General features: G+C 40.4%; 3 protein-coding genes across 8 annotated transcripts in view; 2 read left to right on the top strand and 1 right to left on the bottom strand.

The window, feature by feature from the left end:
• The window catches only part of cryabb (crystallin, alpha B, b), a 31400-nt gene extending 30559 nt beyond the window's left edge, over window positions 1–841 (top strand). For both annotated transcript variants that reach the window (XM_048615685.1, XM_020530352.2), the window contains one exon: window positions 470–841. In XM_048615685.1, the coding sequence (XP_048471642.1) occupies window positions 470–673 (204 nt within the window). In that variant the 3' untranslated portion in view covers window positions 674–841. The remainder of the gene's footprint in view (window positions 1–469) is intronic.
• Window positions 842–2309: 1468 nt separating this feature from the next.
• c32h11orf1 (chromosome 32 C11orf1 homolog) lies at window positions 2310–15194 on the bottom strand. Of its 3 annotated transcripts, none has more exons than XM_048615549.1 (4): window positions 14489–15194; window positions 10248–10509; window positions 6629–6692; window positions 2310–3264 (listed from the first exon to the last, which is right to left on the bottom strand). In XM_048615549.1, exons 1-4 carry the CDS (start codon window positions 14500–14502, stop codon window positions 2822–2824), a joined length of 783 nt encoding a protein of 260 aa, XP_048471506.1. In that variant the 5' UTR covers window positions 14503–15194; the 3' UTR covers window positions 2310–2821. The 3 variants fall into 3 exon arrangements, with proteins under 3 accessions (XP_048471506.1, XP_048471505.1, XP_048471504.1); XM_048615548.1 differs by lacking the exon at window positions 14489–15194 and adding an exon at window positions 11873–13114; XM_048615547.1 differs by lacking the exon at window positions 14489–15194 and having other exon boundaries at window positions 10248–10795.
• Window positions 14802–23200, top strand: fdxacb1 (ferredoxin-fold anticodon binding domain containing 1). Of its 3 annotated transcripts, none has more exons than XM_048615545.1 (5): window positions 14802–14918; window positions 17199–17385; window positions 19305–19461; window positions 19645–19848; window positions 21385–23200. In XM_048615545.1, the coding sequence occupies exons 2-5, from the start codon at window positions 17211–17213 to the stop codon at window positions 21692–21694; spliced, it is 846 nt and encodes a 281-aa protein (XP_048471502.1). In that variant the 5' UTR covers window positions 14802–14918; window positions 17199–17210; the 3' UTR covers window positions 21695–23200. The 3 variants fall into 3 exon arrangements, with proteins under 3 accessions (XP_048471502.1, XP_048471501.1, XP_048471503.1); XM_048615544.1 differs by lacking the exon at window positions 14802–14918 and adding an exon at window positions 15717–15949; XM_048615546.1 differs by lacking the exon at window positions 14802–14918 and adding an exon at window positions 15717–15979.
• The last annotated feature ends 6 nt before the right edge of the window (window positions 23201–23206 follow it).

The raw sequence follows: 23206 nt of genomic DNA, 5'->3' as shown, positions 1-23206 counted from the left end.
CAAATTAGAGCACTTGGAAATTCTTGAGTCCTTGGAAAAAATATTTATCCAGTCAAAAATGTGTTACTCTGAATTGTAAGTTCACAATTCTGATATATAAACACCATACTCAGAATTTAACATGGCTGCAAACATGAATCCACTGTAAATTAATAAAATATGAATTTATAGACAAATATAAACATTCTGTAGTAAATACCTGCACTCCGTGTAAAGAATTTTAAAGAGTTTCACTGAAAGGGGGCACAATGGCCTTTACTTTGCATTTCAAACAATTGCCAAAGTTTCAGAACTGTACTATTGATGAGTGAGAAAGTTAATTTGTGAAAGTTAGGTTGTGTGGTATTTTGCCTTTATTTGACTGGGTATAAGATAGTCAAAAAGAAAATGGAATGAGTTTTTCTCTTGTAAAATCCATAGAAAAGTTGATTGAACACTGTCTTTAATTCTCAAATCTTTTATTCTGCAGGATGAACATGGCTATGTTTCTAGAGAATTTCACCGGAAGTACAAGATTCCAACAGGAGTTGATCCAACTCTGATCACCAGCTCCCTGTCAGCAGATGGAGTACTTACAATTTGTGGTCCCAGGAAGCTGGCTGATGTTCCTGAGCGATCTGTGCCCATCAGCCGAGAGGAAAAGCCTGCAGTTGCTGGAGCTCAGCAAAAGTAGATCATTTCTGTTCCGTTCAATGTGAAATGATTTCAAGCCATTAAAGTATTGCCTTTCGCTTTAAATGTAATGTTTTGTTTTGCTATATAATCACACATTCCTTAAAATCTGTTAGCCTGCAATAAACATTTATCTTCACTGCCTTAGTAAAATTTCCATTTAAATAAAGTCAACTATATGAATAACCTATTGCATAGTTCCTGTTTCTTTTGCTTTGGTCTTTGGCTTCACTGGTTTGTAAAATGCTAAGTAATCCATTGCAACACAAGATAAAGTAAAACTAAATGCATTTATATACATTTCTCATTAAACAGGGCTAAGGCTTTTTTCTTTGTTTGAGATAACAACAATAGCTCTGTATAAATCATTTATTAATGTTCCACCAATGATTATGACACATATCTTAATGAATGAACTACGTGCATACATTTAGTACAAGATGTAACCATTAATAGGAATACAGATTTCGTATTTCAGCATATGTCTTTAGTTGTCCATAATTTCATTTTCTAAGTAATTTCTGAAGCTGGCCATTTTGCAAATTATAGCTGGCCATGTAATGTTCTATTCTGTCACACGAAATTCCATCAAGAGTTCAGAAGATGAGGTCTATTTGTCTGAAAAGTGAGGCAATGCTCTCAGTAACTGTTAAAGAAATAGAAAGTATGTACCTTAAATCTCATTGTAATGATCAGATGGTATATCACCTAAGATTTTTGAATGTTGACATAGAGCCATTGGAAATGTAGAACAATACTGGGGTACAGTCAGAGATGGGGATCGATTAGCTCAGTTGGCTGGCAGCATAATGCCAATAGTGTGGGTTCAGTTCCCCTAATGGGAGAGGTTACTGTGAAGGATCCCCTTTTCAACCTCTCCCCTCATCTGAGGCACGGTGAGCCTTAGGTTAACCCATTGCCACTTGTCCCTCTCAAGAAAGAGCAACCCTATGGTCTGGTAGGACTGTGACAACATTTACAGTCAGAGATGGTAAATGAGAATGACTTGCTAAAGTTAGAGAGGCAGAAAAGCTAATAGTATAAAAAAAGCAAATCTATGTTTTCATAAATTAGAAAGTACAAGAGCCTCAGCCTTATTAACCAAATTTATGGTATTTCTTGTTCTTATGTCAGATTTCCGGCATTCTGTTTCATTTACTTTTAAGGGAAATTACTATGTCTTTTGATAGAAGTCAGCTTAAGTTTTACTGATTTAGGTGTGAAGTCCCTATGTGAATATCCTGGATCTCGCTCTCTCACCAGTCACAGAATGGTTGTGAACCTATTCACTGTTTTAAATCGACTGCCCTCCTACCTAAAGAAGAATGTGCAATCAAATTGCAACACTGAACTTAAAAACTAAAATATGACGTTAAAAAGAAATTTCAAGATAATGTTATTCTATAGATGATTACACTTCTCCCATCACAGCCACAACAAAAATACAGAAATCGATGTTAAGAGTTTTTGGTTTTTACATTTGCAAAATAATGTGTCACTTAAAATCATAACCTTCAGTTATCCTTACCATAAAAAATGCATGATTTTAAAAAATTACCATTAACTTACATCTAAAAGCTGCGAAAAGAGAGAATTATTCAAGTGCAAAACGAGTCCAATTTTCTTGTGTGCTGTGTAAAATTCTCAATAAAAATCAAACAAATGTTAGCTTTCGCATATTTTAATATCAGAACACTAGTTAAGAAGTAATCCAATAACTAGAATGGCCAAATATTCAAGCAGGTAGTAATGGTAAAGCTTTTGTATTTAATGCAGTTTTTAACAAGAGCTTCTGAAATCCTTTTCAATATTCCTGCAGGAACACAGGTGGTGGAGATGCAAACGTCTTTGAATTTTTATGAAGTAACTTAGAACTGTTGCAGATATTTAACTCACTGTATTGAATCATGGATTTAATAATTTTCCACATTATTTTGCTATAGTTTTTCTGTTTCTGACAGCTGATCATGGGCTGAGACACAAGATTGTTTACACATTAAACAAATCTCATAACAGAGGAACAACAGGTATATCATTCCCTATTTATTATTCAGCCATTTCAATTCACTCCTAAAAGAAAACAGAGTCTTTTTAAAATTCTCTTGCAGTTTTCATTATTTTGGTTCTTCACTGATTGTTCATCACTGCTTCAGGGATTGGAGGATGAGCAACATGCTGCCAAACCTGGTCCTGAAGAAGATAATGGTGTAGGCTTGCATGGCTCACAAAATCTAGCTGTGCACAATCCTAATGGCATTTTTGTAGGGAGGTGATATCCACAAAATCCTGGCACTTCTGGCTGCTGGTTTTGCAGAGCATCCGAATCTGTCGGACAACTGGGATTTAAAGAGATGTAAGTACCACATAACTGATTCTTCTCTGCTGTCTCATCAGCGTCTGATGGAGCAGGGGGTCCACAATATTGTAACTGCTCGTTCTCCACCCTGTTCAAATCAGGGGGGCAGGGAGGGTACATTAAGAGTGCAGGATCCACATAGTCTAGCATGTAACAGGTTTTCGGGAATAGTTTGGTATGAGGAGGGTCCAATTCTGGCTGGTGTGTAGGATAAATATGTGGCTCTGTTTCAAAAACTGGAGGAAAGAATCATTTCAAAGACAGTGATGTTTAATGTTTCTTCGCGTTAAACTGGATTTCATCATTTTTTTCAGCAGTGTATAGCATAGCAATGTATATCATAATCACTTGCAACTACATAGGTACAAATGGATGTAAAGCTTACAATACCTTGTTACACACTGTTTAAGTGTTGTAATTATTCTATTGTACTGTTATTAATAACGTGGTGCTGTGGTTGGTTAGCTCCTTACCCCTAGCCATCCTCACTTTCATCCAGACAAGCTGAAAGAACCTCCGATCGATGGGCAATTATAAAGGCTGAGGCTTCTGCCTTCCTATCCTCTGGGTCCCCTTATCTGCTTCACTCAGTCATATCCTCCTGTGCCTAAACACTGACCAGATCAGATGATCCAACCATAAGAAGAGTGGCTGTCTCCTGGTGAAAAGAATGCAGGTAAATTTCCCCATCCCTGAAGTGCCATAGTGTGTAGTTCAGCATCTGGTTCAAAAGTCTGAATCAGAACTTTTTGAACTTCAAACACATGCTATAAACATGAATCAAACTGGTATTCAGGAACTTCCACATGCTGCACCTGGGATGTATCACCTGCCCTGCCATTCTTAATGTGTTTTAGGGAACTAACTAATCATTGTATTCACATTATATTTTGTGAAGCTTAACACCAGCAGCTCTACTATATTGAGCCTTAGGAATATAATCACTTACCAGATACTCACCAGATTCTTCTTCTGCAGTGCAGCAATAATCAATTCCTGGAAGCTGAAAATGTTTAGGTAAAAGCAATAAAACACCTGTTTCACATTCTCTGCTTAACTCCTTGAAATTCTTAACTCTATTCTAAATGGCATTCAAGTGTTGGGTCACACTCAGTTATTTAATTTTGTATGATCCTAACTCAATAGGCCTATCTAACTCACCTAAAGAGAATCCAGTTTCAGCTGGTCGTTAATTAAACTGCTCTTCCACTGAAATCCTTAGAAAAACCGACTTATTAAGGATGGCATCAACAGAATTTAAACTGTAGATTCAGTTTAATGCCAAGTGCAAAATACAAATTAAATTAGATTTTACAAAATAAAAAAAAATTTCTTACCTAACTGCACAAACTTAGTCCCAGCAAAATTTTAGTATGTAAGCACGAGTAAATAGGAAAGCTAATAAAATATTAGCAATTATCACAAGGTGAACTGAATACAAAAGGAGGTTATGCTTCACTTATACATGGCATTGATGAGTCTCTATCTGGAGTACTGTGCATAGTAATGGTCACCCTATTTAAGGAAGGATGTAAATACATTGAAAGTGTAGTGATTGTAATGGGGTTAGCCAGTCAGACAGCGTAAAATATGAGTTCCCTGATTGGGGCTGTTAATCTGCTCCAATCAGGGATCCCTGGCTGACAGATGTAAACAGGAGTATCAGAGGTTCTATTCACTCTGAGAGCTGGCTCTCAGGAAGCCGGGACCAGTGTCAAGTACTATGCTTTTGAAGATAAAGGGTGACTTACTGATGGGGTACAGGCCTCGGTGGTGCTATTTCAGAAGGCAGTTTAGAAAAGATTTACCAGACTAATACCTAGAATGGACAGGTTGTCTTATGAGGAAATGCTGAACAGACTAGGTTTGTATCCTCTGAAATTTGGAAGGATAAGAAGCAGTCTGGTTTAAATATATAAAACCCTGGGAATTTGACACAGTAGATGTGGAGACGCTGATTCCACTTATGGGAATATCTAAAATTGTGGGTCACTGCTTAAAAATCAGGAGTCACCCATTTAAAACAGAGATTATTTTTCTCTGACAGGGTTGTGAGTCTTTGGAACTTGTTTCCTAAAAAGGTGGTGGAAGCAGAGCCCTTGAATATTTTTAAGGTTGAAGTGGATTGATTCTTCTATGCAAGGGGTTGAGAGTTATTGCAGGAGGCAGGAGTGTGGATTTTAGATTGCAATCAGATCAGCCTTGATTTTGTTCAATGGTGGAGCAGGCTGTACAGGCTGGATGCCCTACTCCTGCTCTTGATTTGTATGTATCGTCTTTTTTAGTAAAGTATACCATAGCAATGTCAACCACATATATACAGATGTGTACAACTTACAGTACTTCACATATGCCTTTAAAAGGTTGTAATTACTTTTTTGTTATTTATTTTAATTGCATAAGCTGTACCTCTCCAAAGACTTGAGTTCAGTACCTCCCCAGCTGAATAAATGGTTATAGGGCATAGATTAAAGAGCTCCAATTAAGAATTTTATCATTACTTAAGGCACTGAGTGCTGAACATTCTAATCTGGGCTCTAAACTCTGGATTAATTCCCTCTTTTAAAAATGAGCATAGGTTATTGTTTGGTACCTAATGCAGCCTTGTGTGTTCATTATTATTTTGCATAAAATAGTTCAATTTGCGTGTATGGTATGGTTTCTGATACATCAGGTCTTCACCTCTAAATCTTTCCGTCTACTTCCATATATTGTCTCAACTCACCTTATCAATATTCTGCCATCACAAAGACATTTGTACAGTTAATATCATTATGCTAATAGAGTACGTAAGGCACAATTTGGCAGCTGACAATGTTACTGTTATTACCATATTTTCTGACTTGTAAGAAGGCCTGCCTCAGAAAGCAACATAGCCAAGTGATATAACAGTTGGAATGATTTACAGGCAAATGAGCACATTTGAACATACCACTGAAGCATTTTATATTTTAGTGATTATTTTGATGACTTAAACAGAGTGTTTAGTGATGTATATTCAATGCATGAGGGATTCTAGGTACACCCATCCTAAGTGCCACTAATTTTTTTTAACCCACTCTGTCAATTTCATCTTCACACCCTCGTTTTCAAATCTTGTCCCGGCACATCCTGAACCTAAATAAAAACCGAAAGAACTGCAGATGCTGTAAATCAGGAACAAAAACAAAGTTGCTGGAAAAGGTCAGCAAGTCTGGCAGCATCTGTGAAGGAAGAAAGCAGAGATAACTTTTCGGGTCTGGTGACCCTTCCTCAGATCCTGAACCTACTTTGGTTATGGTTTTCTTTAGTTAGATCCCTGCATACACTGTTCTCTCTTCTGATTCTCCTTGTCTTTTGCAGCTTTCCTTCCATCACCAGTGATTACTCACAAATTCCATGCCCTTTTGTTCCAAGGCACCCTCTAATTATACATAAGTTCTCGTTACCGTATTAGATAAAATTTATATCCAAGAGTTTAGAAAGGTAAGTATTGCAAATTCAAAATACAATGGCCTTGTAATTAGCACCCATAAAACTGACCTCTTCAATCATGATAGAAGGTACTTTCTTGATCAACTGTTACTTTAAGTGTATGATAAACCATCTATTATTACTTACATTCATGTCGCTTCTCTTCCTTGTTATATGAATCCCCATATATTGTGCGATAGACATATTCATACTGCAAGTAAAGGGAACTAAATATGTTAATAATTTCTGCCTTTATCTAATATTGTCCACCTCTGTGAAAGCATCACTTTTTGTGCAATCAAAAAAATACTCTATTAAATTATGCACTCAGAAATAACACAACAAAATGAGAATTTAGTGTCAAAAGCTTATTAGGTGATATGAGCTGAACAATTTCTAATTGGGAGTACTAGGATGATCTCCATTAATTGAGTTGAAATTAGGTCTCCTGCTTTAGTTAAAAATCATTGTCCCTACATTTTTAACATGGGCCTGGATTTTCTGACCAATTGCAAAACAATCATGTTATCCTTGACTCCAAAGACTCCAAAGATCTAGCAATCTCTGTGGTGTGGACTTGTTTTTTCCACCGATACATCATCCCCAGGGAATCTCCAGGCAAGTAGCAGCAGTAAAAGCAATTGGGCACACAGCCAATCACATTGAAGTATTCTCAAAGACAACAAAGTAGGAAGTTAAAATATTTTATCCTTCACTTCGAATTAAAATATTTTCAGATAGAAAAATAAATGATTATGGTTGGATCAAGGTAAAAGCTCCAATAAAGGTAAACAAAATTAAATCTAAAAATGTCTTTTTTAAAATCATAATTGAAATGTGCCATTCTATTAATATAAAATTGACTTTTTAAATTTATTTTTCCAAATCACCTGTAGTATGTATACATAATTTTATACTTAGTGAGACAGAAGAAAATAAACCATTGTGAATAGAGTTTATAATATTTTTTCCACCATCTGGAAAACACAGTGCGGCCAATTGTATATTTACAAGCAAAGCCTGTTAGGGGTAATGCTGACATTAAAAATGTGATGATGGGGGTGGATAGAGAGAGAAGGAGGGGTCTATTCAAAATGGAGTTGAAGGGGGAAATAAAGCACTCCATCCTCTGTGGTGCCAACCTCTCTCTAAAGGCATCAAGAGCGTTAGTGGACTCTGTGTGCTCCCTTTCCAATGACACCCAGGCTCAAACATAACTGCAGAAGAGGGCAGGCAATTAGCAGAAACAACTCCCCCCACAGCCCACTTATAGCCAGCCTGGCCAGGCCCAGGACCAGAGCCATGAGGAGATCCTCCAATCTGCGCACGCCCCTCCGTACTGGGTGTGCAAAGATCAGGAGCATGGAGCTAAAATGCGACGAAAAACACAACAAAAGATTTTTCAAATAACTATAACAGGAGGGCAAACACCCATGGCCAATATACACAGGGCCCACAGACTCCACAGTGTTGCAAAATAAACAGTTGAGTTGGGAGTCCATGAACTGCTGCAATCTGCAGTTATACAGGACTGCTGCATGTAACACACTCCAACCCAGGTCCCCGATGGAAAATGGGAGGACTCCCGTGTAAAGAGCCCTCCAATGGTGATCCCCACCACCTGGTGACAAATAAACATGCTAAGGTGTGTCTGGACAGTAGATGTTAAGATTCGAGGTGGATGGTGTGCAGCAGTACAAAAACCACCTTTACAGAAAGCAGAAAGACACACTACACATATTCAGGAATCGGTTCAGGTTGTAGGATGCAGGCTCCTGAGGGAGGTTCATGATCTTGGGATCAATGTGAAATTCCATTTGAACAGGGGTACACGGAGACGGGATTCCACTGCATACCTGAACATCCTCCCAACTGGCACATTAAGTCAGGTCCGAGCAACGCCTTTTTCAGACAACGGAAGGCATCAGCCATGAGCTGGATGTCCACTGCTGCCCTGCTTGCCAATTCCTGTAGCAACATCCAGCCCTGGCCTCTGCCAGTCGGCACATCCCCAACTCTGGTAACACCCCCTGCAGCCACGGCCCTCCCCTCTGCCAGCCACTCAAACCCACGATGGTGCAGAATGCTGAGGGTAGCCTCTACTCCCGACGCTGGGAAGACCCAGTGCAAGTTGCCCATGTTCCAGACATTGATCAGGTCCTGATAAAAGACAGGCAGCATCCTGACGGAAACTTGCAGACCTTTGTGGTCAATAAACAGGAGCTGTGTGACATTAAAAAAAATGGACTTTTATGGCCACTGGGAGTGTTTAGGAGTAATTATCTATTAACCCAGGTACATTTTATTCAACAAGGTGTAATTTGGTTTTAAGCATAAGTGGAATGTAGCGTCAATTCATAGATTTCCCATCGATCGCATTTCTGCAGAGTCGGGGGCAATCTCAGCAGCACACCCTTTGCATTGTCACAGAATCATAAAGAGTGACTTCTAGATTTCCACTTTATCCAGTGAATTTGCAGTCTCTCAAATTTGCTGTCAGTTTCAGTGGAGAAATGGCACTAAACACTGACAGCTTCAACATTACTACCACTGCAACATCTGAACTATTTCAAGATACCAGTTTATCTATGAGTCAAAGCTGGTTGCCCTTTCTCTCTCTGCAACACCCTGGTAAGTCTCTGCTTGAATCTATCACTATGTTTAACCTTATTATCAAAATGGATAAATATCAGTCAAGAAACTGAGAGGCTTGCTCTTCTGGACTGTATCAGAACTGAGATAGAGTGGTAACTGAGACTTGTGAGACTTAAATACAGTCCTCTGACTCTGCTATCACTGAAACACAGAAAAATAAGAACATGAGAATCTAAGAAGTAGAAGCAAGGCCTTTTGAGCCTGTTCTGACACTCAGAATGATCAGAGCTGATCTTCTGCCTCAGTTCCTTTCTCATGCCCACTGTCCTTAACCCTTGAATCCCTGAGAGACGAAAGCTCAGCCTTAAATATACCCTACAGCCTTCAAAACCCTCTGGACTAAAACATTCATGCTTTGAGTGAAGAAATTTCTTCTCTCATTCCAAATGATCAGCCTCATATGCTTACACTATTCCCCTCCCCACTTTTCTGGATAGCCTAGCCAGCTAGAAGAAACAACCCGTCAGTATCTACTGCAACAAACCACTTCAGAATTTTGCTCATTTCTATTAAATTACTTCTCACTGTTCTAAACTTCAGATGGTATAGGCCCACAATATATCCTTCAAAAAAATCATAAAGAAAACTTTATTTAAAAGCTTGTGAACTTTATGAAAAACTTCACACCCCACCCAGTACATTTTTGGATTTCTCTTTTAATTCAAAATAAGTGAATAATTAATCCTCAGTACAGGTTGTATAATGAAAATGCTATGTTAATTTCAGAAGATGTAACACTGACATCAGTCACAGGTTATTAAGACTGAACAGAGGATGGAATGACCTCTCCTAGAGAGCTGTAATGAAGAGATCAACGTAATGTACTACACTGTGTAAGTAAAGGGGTCTGCTGGATCTTCCAAGAGCCAGACAATAGTCAACCTTTAAGTAAAGCAGAGACCTAGATGATGCACAATAAGATCACAGGCAGTACAGATGAAGGGATCACTCGCTCAGCAGTGCAAGAAATATCCCCAAATACTAAATGTCAAGTCAGTTTAACCCATCAGGACTGTTAACCTACGGTTTGTATCAGTAATGACAGATCAAACCAATACAAACAAAACATGTCTCCAACCAGGAAGGAAGCCAGGTTAAAAACATTGATTACCTGTGATGTCAAAGGCTTCAGTTTCCTAATTTCATTGATCCCAATCCTCTCTTCAAACCATTTTCCAATGAGAGTTTGCGGAGAATAGCGGTTATCCCCGTCAGGGCTATACTCGATATGTGATCCGAAACGATCCGATGGACCCCGGTAAATTGGACATGTGTCTTCCTCTGAGAAGAATTGGTCATCGGCTGCCATGATGAAGTGTGAGGGTCTATAATCTGGCCACAGCAGCTGACCGAGTGAGAGCCCTGCAACTAACCTGAGCAACAATGTGTGAGGTATTGGTTGCCTTGGAAATGGGACTTGGTGACTGATACCTAATTCCATTGTTAATTACATCACAGAGCCAGCAAAGCAAGTCACACATTGATTTCCAATTGTAGACACAAAGTTTCCTTTTTGTTTACATCCAGAAGTGCTTTCATGCACAACTAAACTTTTACTTCCCATCAACATGTTAATTTGTTGATGGGAATAAAACATGTTAACCCGTGTTAATTTCCACCTCTGTTGACCACTATCAAATCACCTGTGTTTCCAATTAATAATCAATTTACATGCAAAGAATAGGAATAGGAATAGAGTATAAAGTAGGGAAGTATGCTGCAACTGTACAAGGTGTTAATGAGTTTTGCATACAGGCCCCTTTACTTGAGGAGAGATATAGAAGACTTAAGTGCAGTTCAAAAGAGGTTTACTAGATTGATTCCAGCAATTTACAGCACTTAGCCCCAAGCGTTAACTTTAGTAGAAACTAGTTTGCGTACAATACCAGTGAATGTACTTGGCATTTATACTGGCTTAAACATCAAGCTGTATTCAGTATGAATCTCTGCAGACCTTTCTCAAACCAAACTCTGGAATTAGAACATGAATTTGTCAGACATACTCTGCTAGGGCAGCATCCAGGTTTTTGTCCAGCTGCTGCGAATAGTACTTTGATTTGATCAGAGATTTTATGCTGACGAAATTGAACTGTGCAGTAAGATAGAACATAAGAACTAGGGGCAGGAATAGACAATTCTGCTCTTCAAGCCTAATCTGCTATTCAATACAATCATGCTTAATCTCATTTCTCCACTTTCCTGTCTGCTCCTCATTACCCTTTAATCTGTTACTAACTAAAGATCTGTTTATCTCCTCCTTAAATTTACTTACTCACCTGGCATCTACCACCCTTGCAGCCAGATTCACAATCCTTCGAGAAAAGTAATTTCTTCCCATCTCTGTTTTAAATCTGCCACCCCCTTATCCTAAAACTAAAACCTCTCATTCTAGATTGCCCCACATGAGGAAACATCCTCTCTACATCTACTTTGTCAATCCCCTTTAGCATCTTTTATCCCTCAATTAGATACCCTCTCATTCTTCTAAACTCTAGAGAGTATAGGCTTAAACTGCTCAAGTTCTCTTCATAAGACAAACCCCTCACCACTGGAATCAATCTCGTAAACCTTCTTCGAATGGCACTTAATTCTTCTATATCCCTCCTCAAGTAAAGGGGCCTGTATGCAAAACTCCAGGTGCAGTTAACACCTTGTACAGTTGCAGCAACACTTCCCTACTTTATACTCTATTCCTTTAATAATAAATGCCAAATTTTTATCTGCCTTCCATTGTACCTTGCTGAAGTTTGATTTCGGTGATTCATGTCTAAGGACACTCAGATCTCTCTGCACCAAAGCGCACTGAAGTTTCTCTCCATTTGGATATTAAGTTGTCTTTCAAATCATCCAACCAAAATGGATGACCTCATAACTATTCATGTTAAACACCATCTGCTAAATGTGTGAGGCTGGAAAAGTATAGCAGGTCAGACGGCATCCGAGGAGAACGCTTCCAGTCGAAACCCTTCGTCAGGACTGTCCTGATGAAGGGTTTTGGCCTGAAACATTGACTTACTTGCTCGTTGGATGGTATCCGACCTGCTATCCTTTTCCAGCCTCACACCCATAGACTCTGGCTTCCAGCATCTGCAGTCCTTATTGTCTCCATCTGCTAGATTTTGGCCCATTCACCTACCCTATCCATATCCAATTGTGAACTTCTTATTTCTTTATTGCATCTTACTATTTCAACTATTTTAGTGTCATTTGCAAATTTGTTTATAGTATTTTCTATCCCTGCATCCAAGTCATTAATATAGATTGTGAATAGTTGAGGCCCAAGGGCCGAATCCTGTGGGACCTCTCCAGTTATGTGTTGCCAACCAGAGAAAGTCCCATTTATCCCAACTTTCTGCTTTCTGTTGGTTAGCCAATCTTCCATCCAAGCTAATAAATTACCCCAACTCCATGTGATCTTACTTTGTGCAATAAGCTTTTGGGCAACACCTTATCAAATGCCTCTAGATACACCACATCTACAGGATCCCTATTATCCACTTTGCTGGTTACATCTTCGATAAACTCTACCAAAGTAGTCAAACATGATTTACTCCTCATTAAACCATGCTGACTCTGATGGATTCTATTTTGTCTTTCAAAAAGTCCTGTTCTTACTTACTTAATGGATTCTAACAATTTCCCAATGACAGATATTAAACTAACCGGTCTATAGTTTCCTGCTTTCTGTCTCCCTCTGTTTTTGAATAGCATGCATCTGAAAGACCCTGACCTCCACACAGATCCTCCCGGATCCCCATTCGGACCGTCCCCCTAATACAATCATTGAGTTGTACGGCATAGAAACAGAACCTTCAATCCAACTTGTCCATGCCGACTAGATATCCTCAGGTAATCTAGTCCTCTTTGCCAATATATGGCCCATATCCCTCTATATCCTTCCTATTCATGATGCGGAGGTACCAGTATTGGATTGAGGTGGACAAAGTCAAAAGTCACACGACACCAGGTTATAGTCCATTCACCTGATGAAGAAGCAGCCGAAAGTTTGTGATTTCAAATAAACCTGTTGGACTAAAACCTGGTATCGTGTGACTTCTGATCTTCCTATTCATGTACCCTTCCAGATGCCTTTTAAATGTTGTAATTGTACCAGCCTCCACCACTTCCTCTGGCAGTTCGTTCTGTATATGCACCACCCTCTGCGTGAAAAAGTTGCCCCTTAGGTCCCTTTTAAATCTTTCTCCTCTCACCTTAAATCCTCTAGTTTTGGACTCCCCTACTCTGGGAAAAAGACCTTGGCTATTCACCCTATCCATTCCCTTTCTGATTTTATAAACCACTATAAGGTCACCCCTCAGTATCCCACACTCCAGGGAAAATAGTCCGAGTCTATTCAGCCTGTCCCTGCAGCTCAAACCCTCCAACTCTGGCAACATCCTTATAAATCTTTTCTGAACCCTTTAGGTTTCACAACATCTTCCCTACAGCAAGGAGACCAGAACTGAATGCAGTGTTCCAAACGTGGCCTAACCCACGTCCTGTACAGCTGCAACATGACATCCCAACTCTTATACTCGATGTACTGACCAATAAAGGCAAGCATTCCAAACACCTTCTTCACTACCCTGTTCACCTGCAACTCCACTTCCAAGGAACTCCAAGGTCCCTTTGTTTGGAAACACTCCCCAGGATCTTACCATTAAGTGCCTTACCAAAATGCAACACCTCACATTTATCTAATTAAACAGCATCTGACACTCCTCGGCCCACTGGCCGGTGATCAAGGTCCCATTGTACTCTGAGGTAACCTTTTTCACTGTCCTCTACACCTCCAATTTGGTGTCATCTGCAACATACTAACCACGCCTCCTATATTCACACCCAAATCATTTGTATAAATGACAAAAAGGCAGTGGACCTAGCGCCAAACTTTGTGGCACACCACTGGTCACAGGCCTCCAGTCCGAAAAACAACACTCCACCACCACCCTCTGTTTCCTATCTTCGAGCCAATTTTGTATCCAAATGGTTACCTCTCCTTTTGACTCCACTTGATATAACCTTGCTAACCAGTCTACCAGTGGAACCTTGCTGAACGCCGTGCTAAAGTCCATATAGACAATGTCAACTGCTCTGCCTTCAGCAATCATCTTTGTCACTTCCTCAAAAAAGTCAATCAAGTTAGTGAGACACGATTTCCCACGCACAAAGCCTGCTGACTCTCCCTAATCAGTCCTTGCCCTTCCAAATACATGTAAATCCTATTGCTCAGAATCCCCTCCAACAACTTACCCACTACTGACTTCAGGCTCACTGGTCTACACTTCCCATACTGCCTTTCTTAAAATAATGACACCACATTAGCCACCCTTCAGTCTCCCAGCACCTCACCTGTGACTATCCATGATACAAATATCTCTCCATCCAGATCCTCCCCTGATCCCCAACGAGACCCAGGAGTTAAATTAACAAGAAAGCCAGCTTGAAATCAAAGGAATGAAAGGACTGAAAAGAAACATGAAGCATGGAAGTATTAAGGAAAAGAAATGTAGCTGGGAATAATGGATCGAGAGACGAAAGTCAAATAAATAAAGTGATTGAAAATTACATAGAGGGGGGAGAGGCGGGTAGTGAGACAGGCAACAAGGTGCAGAGCTGGATGAACACAGCAGGCCAAGCAGCATCATAGTGAGACAGGCAGTGTGTTTTAGCAGGAGATAGTAAGAACTGCAGATGCTGGAGTCAGAGACAACACAGTGTGGAAGTGGAGGAGTACTGCAGGCCAGGCAGCATCAGAGGAGCAGGAGAGTCGAAGTTTCGGGTCGGGACCCTTCTTCAGGAAATGTTTAGCATTTATCCTTTAGTAGTTTCAGCACCAGTGGCTGGTGTCGCTGTGTTTGTAGCGGGCAGGCCGGTGGGGTCCCTGCAGTTGGGATTGGGGCTGTCTCTCTCTCTCTCTCTATGATAGCGCGGAGGCTGCTGCTGCTTGCGGGCCTGGGAGCTTGCAGTGAAAGCTTCTCCGCCAGCTTCAGCAGGAGCGGGGAGACCACTGGCCCGGGGCTGCACGGGGTCGGAAAGGCCAATTCTCCGCAGCCCCTGGCTGGCATGTGGAGAAGCAGCGCACTGCACTAAACGGGGCAATTATTTTGGGCCCGTAGTTAATGGGGCCAGGTTGGTGCAGGAGTCTTACACAAGGTGCTGGGGTTTTTTTGTGTGTGTGTGAAAAATAGGAGGTAAACCATTTTTTGCACCGCCGATCTGAGTGAGCTCCAAGCTGGCCCTGGCTTTGGGAAACGTGCAACACTAAGTAACTAGCAGCCTGACGGGTGTCCCTTGCAACAACAACCTTCATTATAGTAGTGCCGTTTAGACAGTAAATCATAGAATCCCTGCAATGTGCAGGCAGGCCATTCAGCCCATACCAACCCTCCAAAGAGCATCCCACCTAAACCCGTCCACCCCATGGCTACAAGGTGCAGGGCTGCATGAACACAGCAGGCCAAGCAGCATCATAGGAGCAGAAAGGCTGACGTTTCGAAGGGTCTAGGCCCGAAATGTCAGCCTTTCTGCTCCTATGATGTTGCTTGGCCTGCTGTGTTCATCCAGCTCTGCACCTTGTTGTCTTGGATTCTCCAGCATCTGCAGTTCCTGCTATCTCTCTCACCCTATGGCTAATCCACTTAGCCTACAAAGGACTGTGGGAGGAAATCCACGCAGACAATGCAGAAACTCTACACAAGACACTTGCCCGAGGCTGGGATTGAACTCAGCTCCCTGGTGCTGTGAGGCAACAGTGCTGACCATTGAGCCACCATGTCACCCCATGAAACATGGCTAGAATCTACACAGCTGGTATACTGCAAACAGTTTTGATCCCCTTATGTAAGGAAATTTATATTACTTTTGCAGGCAATCCAGAGAAGGTTCAATAGGTTGACTCCAGGGAGATGTTAAGTAGGTTGGGCCTGTATTCAATGGAGTTTAAAAGAATGATAGGTGACTTTATTGAAACATACAAGACTCTTGGGGGACTTGACAGGGTAGAATCAGCGAGGTTGTTTCCCCTTATCTAGGCCCAGAGGGCATTATCTCAGAATAAAGGGCTGTCCATTTATGAAAGATGAGGAGTAATTTCTTCTCTCAGAGGGTGGTGAATCTGTGGAATTCTCTAATACAGAGGGCGAGTTCATTAAGTCTTTCCAAGGTTGAGATAGACAGACTTTTAATCAATGGGGAATTCAGGATTATGGGCGAAAGATAGGAAAGTGAAGTTGACAATTATCAGACCAGCTATGATCCTATTAAATGACAGAACAAACTCAGTGAGCTGAAAGGCCTATTTCTGCTCCTACTTTTAGAGTCTTTAAACACTCAAAAGTACTTTATCATCATTAACTGCTCCACCATTCAAAGATGACGTTCACTTGGGTTCTTGTATTTACACCTTGGGTCTTCAAATGACTGAACAGTCTGATTCTTGACCTGTTGATCTTTGGCCATAACATTCAGATGTCCGAAGAGGTAGTGCAATCTGGCCACAGAATGAGACATTAGGAGCTCTGCCCAGAACATTGGGTCAAAAAGGCAGCTTTTAAGGAGTACCTTGGTGGTGAGAGAGTTTGGAGAGATTTAGGAAGAGAATTCCAGAACGTACGGCCTCCGCAGCTAAAGATACAGCAAACAGCAATGTTCCCTCTAATATGGGCAGCTGTGCAGCTGCTCTGAAGGTCCTTGCACTCCCATCAGTGAGGGGACACGTTGACTTATGGTTTCTGACAATTGCTGCTGTGCACAGACCTTTCTGTGTGGTGGCTAGGGCAGCCAGTGGTGGAGCAAAATTGAATCAGGAGTGTTTGAGAGACTCGAATTGGAGCAGCACAGGGAGCTGAGAGGGACATAGGGCTCGGGAAAATTCTGACGGAATTTGGGAAGGGGATGAGGGGATTTGAAAACAAAATGTCACTGATAGATATGAAAGGGAAGTAAAAATTCCATCACTGATCAGAGGCTGATCAATGATGCACAGACAGGTTTCAATTTATGAGGCTTCTAGTTTATTAGAGAAGGCTTTTGAAAAGTTTATTGTTCGTTGTCTCCCCAGCTTGTTTACAGAATGAGACAGGGAGGTAGCACCTTGCTTGTGGCTGAGGGGAACTTCTCCTTTGCTTCATCACTGTACAATCGTATGGACATAGGCACCCAGGTCGTTGCAACCTGCTACGAGAGTGAAAATGAAATATCGAAGCATGAAAATGCAACCAAAAATATTACCTATCTGTTAGAGAAAGGTGAGGAGGCAATACTGATGGGTAAGAGGGGTCGTTTTGATTGCATTGAGTGTGATAGAAGAAAAATTGAAATCTGAAATAAAAATTGAAGTGCATAACTGCTCTGAAGAATAAAGACTGAATAATATAAAAACAAAGTGCTGGAGAAACTCAGTAGGTTGGACACTGTCAGAGTGAGAGAAACACATTTAATGTTTTGAGTCTGATTAATGTTTGGTAGCATGTGTCAAATTAATTTTCACAAGGGATGATGCTTAAGTGGAAAGTAACATAGTGTTACAGTTATTCATTTACGATCTACAAAAGATTTGGAAATCAATACTTTAGACTTCCACACCAGTTACTTTATGAACTAATTTCCAGTTCAAATCTATAATAATGTTAGCTTTGAAACTGCCCAGAAGCTGGTGTTACCGATTCTAGTGTTGTAATCTGCACCTCTACTCCATCTATTTCTTTCTTTTCTAATACCACTCTTTCTTACCATCATCACTTTCATTCTTTTGTGTTCATACCTCTGAGTTATCTGTACTTGGTTAGAACCTGTTACAATTTGAATATTTTCTGATTCTGATGAAAGGTCATCGACTTGAAATGTTAACTCTTTGTTTTTCTCTCTCCACTGCTTGACCAGATGAGTATTTCCAGTATTTTCTGTTTCTACTGAAGGTTTCTGTGCTGGTTGCACGTACAGAGAATTGAGACGTGCTGTAAACTGTGGCCAATTTGATTTTGAGTGCTTTTGATATTTGTACCAGTGAAGCTGACAAGATCTTACTATAATCTGTTTATTAAGGAATTGTTCAGTTTTTAGATGATGGATTGAGAATTTTGTACCTTGGGTTTTATTGTGATGCTTTCATTTGGCTCTTTCATCTTTGTCACACTCATATCTGAGATGTTATGACACACATTTGGAGCAGGTGAGACATGAACCCACAGCCCTCCTTCCTCAAAGACAGGGATATTACCATTGCACAAGATCCCTCAGGCTAACTTGATTTTTAAGTTTTCCTACTTGAATTGACTCAATCACAAATGCCTCCTATCATTCATCAGCAGAATACATCCCAGGTTGGGGATCTTGAGGTGCAATGATAGTATCCCTGCTGCTGGACTGGGAATGCCCAGGTTCAAGTCCCACCTACCTGAGACATGTCTCATAACATGTCTGACAAAGTTGATTAAAAATATCAATATTGTAGTTTAGTTGGTGTGCCATCTAACTGTGCTGTCATTCCCAGACAGTTTAATGATTAATGAGTCTCGAGAAGACTTTGTACTTTATTTCCTCACTGAAACACATACCAACATCGTGACAATCAAAATGATCAGTGGTTGGACAATTCTGCTGACTATTGCTGAAATATGACATTGTTGAGTTAAAATAGCAGTTTTAGTGCCATTTATTTAAACGTAAAAAATGCATTAGTGTCTGTCATTGTTTAAATTTCTAACTCCAGAATGTTATACTGAATAAGCTAAAAATGTAAAAAGATTTTAGGAAGTTTGTGAAGTGTTTTTGAATTAATTGTGGTGAGCAATATGTTGGCTCTGTAGTTGAAGTTACAGCAGTTGCTGAGAGCCTGTGACAATGGGAGCTCATCTTATAATGGAAGCTCATCTTATAATGGAAAGTCCTAGCTGAGGTGGCTTGCAGGGGCATAACTGTAACTGGCACATGACTGCTATGCTAATTTAAATATACTTATAGGTTGATTAGTATATTGTAAATTTAGAGCTGGCTGCTGTATAAAATGGCATATTGTGATATTCAGTTTTGTGCATTAATAATATGTTCTGGGCAAACATATCGTTTCCAATTTGGATAGTGATGAAACAGCTTTTGTAATGCTCTAAACCTGCCACATACTGTACAGGAGACCGAACTTAATCCTTGGCTATTAATTGTCTTTCAGGAGCAGAAGTCTACTTTCAAGTAGATTGTACCAAGCTCCGGGATTGTCCACCCTTGAAAAGTAGGCTGTTTGACAGGATTATCTTCAATTTCCCTCACTGTGGCAGAAAGGCTGGCGTGAAGAAGAACAGAGAGCTGCTGGCTAAGTTTTTTCTGAGGTGAATTCTGAAGTTATGTAGGGAAGTTGACAATGTCTGCTTCTGGACTCAGTGTTTCAGTGACTGCAGAGGAGCTCATTGGGAGCTGTGGAAGTTTAATCTCTTGCTTCCCTTCACCATCCTCGGTTTAATACTATTCGCTCTGCTGACAACAGTAATAATGTTATTTGGCTTCCCTTTCAGTTGCGCAGATGTTCTAACTTCCAAAGGTGATGTTCATGTGACCCTGTGTAAGGGACAGGGAGGGACTGCTGCTGATCAACCAATGAGAGCATGGCATAACAGCTGGCAAGTCGTTGCTATGGCTGCAAGAGCTGGGTTCATTTTAAGTAAAGTGCAGATGTTTGACTGCTCACAGTATTATGGCTACACCAGCACTGGATATAGGTAGGTTATTAGTAGGCTAATGCGTGGATACATGGAGTTTGCAATGTATTTTCATGTAGTTCTGCATTTCATTTTTGTTTCCTCCTCATATCTGTAAAATGAAGTAAAGGTCCTGGAGCAGGCACCTTCAGAAAATATTATTCATTTCAATACAGTAATGAAACTCGTCCAGTTCACAAAAGGTAGCACAAATCCAACCTGAGCAATCATTGTTCCATTGGTCCATTCCCAATCATCAGGAAAGTGATGAAAGAGGTCATTTACAGTGCTATCCAGTGGCACTTACTCAACAATAATCTGAGCACTGACCAGTTTGAGTTCCGCCACGCCCACTCAGCTCTTGACCTCATTATGTTCTAGGCCCAAGCATGGACAAATGAGGTGAACTCGAGAGAGGTAGTGAGGGTGACTGCCCTTGACATCAGGTCAGCTTTTGACCAAGTGTGGCAGCAAGGACTTCAAGTGAAACTGGAATCAATGGGAATTGGGAGAAATTCTCTGCTGATTGGAGTTATACATAGCACAAAGGAGGATGGTTGTGTGGTTGGAGATTAGTCGCTTGATCCCTAGAACATCTCTGCAGGAGTTCCTCAGGGTAGGTACTTTTAACCTACTTGTTTCAGACACGTTATTACACACCTCTGGAGCAGGTGGGACTTGAACCCAGGCCTTCTGGCCCTGATGTAGGGACATTACCACAGTGCCACAATGGCCAACAATGGTGAGTTCCTCAGGGTAGAGTCCGAGGCCACACTATCTTCAGCTGCTTCATTAATGACCTTCCCTCCATCATAAGGTCAGAAGTGGGGATGTTTGCTAATGACTGCGTAATGTTCAGTACCATTCAAAACTCTTCAGATACTGAAGCAGTCCATATCTAAATGCAGCAAGACCTGGACAGGATTTGGGCTTGAGTTGGTAAAGGTCAAGTAACATTCATGCCTCACAAGTAAGTCCCTGGAATGACCACCTCCAACAAGAGAGAATCCAACCATCTAGGACAAAGCAGCTTAATTGATTGGCACTCCAACTAACATCTTCAACAGTTATTTCCTCCACCACCAATGCACAGTAGCAGCAGTGTTTAAGATCTACAAGATGCACTGCCGCAACAGACAAAGGCTGCTTCCATAATCGGACCTCTACCACCTAGAAGCACAAGGGTAGCAGATGCATGGGGGACATCACCACCTACAAGTTCCTCTCCAAGTCACACACCATCTTTACTTGTAAATATATCCTTCTTTTTCCCTGGATCAAATCCTAGAACTCCCTTACTAACAGCACTGTGGGTGTACCTACATCTCAAGGACTGCAGTGGGCAATTCAGGATGGGTAATAAATGCTGGCTCAGCCAGCGACACCCAAATCCCATGAACGAATAAAAATCTCCCCAGTTTCCTGCTCTGCTGCCAAAATGTTGTCTTTGAAGCTGGAGTTACCATTCAGTGTATGAGAAGCAGATTTCTCAAATTGCTTTGATTACATTCTTTCCTTTGTTGATGGTGTTAAATTGATTTTTAAAATATATTTCAGGAGTCAAGATAAGCCGTTCCATGTTGACCAAGCTCTGACTCATGTGTTCACAAGAAGCCTGCCCTTCAGCGAGATAAAGTCAGTTGTCATGGAAACCAGGATTGGGAGTGAGCATTGCTTCTTCCATATCCCTGAGGAACTTGTTGAAAAGATTAACAGGTGGAGTAAGAGAACTACAAGGCACCAAAATATAGCTCATCAGACACTGCCTAACAGTGCCAACTTTGTTATTGTTAAAGTATTTACTGAGATGGTGACATTATCAAGACCAAAGGAAAATAACTTGCAAAGTTCTGCCGTGCATTCTTAGCAAACAATATAGATAGGATCATTTTCCCATTAAATTAATACGGAAGGTAAGTTCACCCACAATAAAACAGAAAGTGCTGGAGAAACTCAGCAGTTCACAACAAACTTGAAGTTCAATCTTCTTCTCTCTGAGTGACCTGTTGAATTTCTCCAGCTTTTTTGTGTTTGTATTTCAGATCTCCACCGTCGGCCATACTTCAATTTAAGTTGGCCCACAAGACTGGAATTGCTCACAATTAGCAATCAGAGATTGAAAGTTTTGACCCAAATGCCACACAATTTCTTTATTCAATTTTGGTCTAAAATGTGTTATGTTGGCTGTAGATGGAATAAGCACAAACAGCTCAAAAGCCTCTATTAAGTATATTAATTTCCTGAGAGGGTATAACAGTCTTATGACTTGCTCCAAACAGACATATATTTCAGGTATTATCTATATTATCTTACTGGTTTTTGTGTTCACTTTAATTTAATCATAAAATGTTTGAAGCATTTGGAGGCCAGTTGGCTACTCAAGCCACTCATGGTTGATCTGATTACTCCACATTCAGCCTACCTGTGATAACTTGTTAACCCGTTGCTAATGAAGAATCTATCTAGCTCTGCCTTATTTTACCAACACTTTATTGTGACGTAGTAAATTTTCTCTAAAATGTTCGTATACTGTAACGTAAGGGTACCCTTAGAAAAGCATTGTGCAAACTTTAAAGAAAGGTGTTAGAAGAATTCAAAACAATTCATTTCAATGTCCAGTTTTTACCTTCTGTTATCTCTTTGGTACACTGTACCTTCAGTGCCTCTTTTTTTAAGTATTGTTTCCAAGAATAATTACTAACCTTAAATTCATTGTTACTTCTCATGAGTCTCTGTTGAATATTGTTCAAATAGTGAGTGATGATTATCTGTCTGTTCCAAAAAGCATGACTATGATTAGAAACCTCCCTGATTCCTGGTGCTTTTCTTTCTAAGGACAGCAGTCTTGCTGGTATAGAGTTCTTCATACTCTTCTACTATTTCATCTAAATGGACATTGGATTTCTGTGAGCCTGCACTGTGATTGTTGGATCATTCAAAGTGGCAGGGAGAGAGAATTTGAGATGCATATACCACATTAGGATTTCCCGAAATGGTTCAGAACCAATGAAGTACTTTTGAAATGTAGCCAGTGTCCTAATTGTAAGAAGTCTTAAGACTAGGCAATACATTTAGAATGAGGAGACACTTAATACAATGGTATTTGGACAACTTATTGAGGGAAGAAAAGTTATACTTAACAGATGAAGATTGTTGTAATTCTACTTCAGATGGTTCTTTCTCTCCACTGCACTAAGGGGATGGATGGTTCTTCTCTATTCTGTTTGTCTTTCTTAAAATCTGTGCAAAGAGCATCTTCAGGTGAGTTTTTTAAAACTCTTTCCCAGAGTTCTTGCTGGATTCTAATAATGCTGTAGTGCTTTGAACATTTCTTATAGACAAATGTCCCAGAATCAGAAATCAAACAGGATAAACTCAA

Source organism: Rhincodon typus, chromosome 32 (assembly GCF_021869965.1).
Source record: "Rhincodon typus isolate 14 chromosome 32, sRhiTyp1.1, whole genome shotgun sequence".
Lineage (NCBI taxonomy): Eukaryota > Metazoa > Chordata > Chondrichthyes > Orectolobiformes > Rhincodontidae > Rhincodon > Rhincodon typus.
The sequence above is the reverse complement of the archived record's forward strand: the minus strand, read 5'-3'. Positions and strand labels throughout refer to the sequence as shown.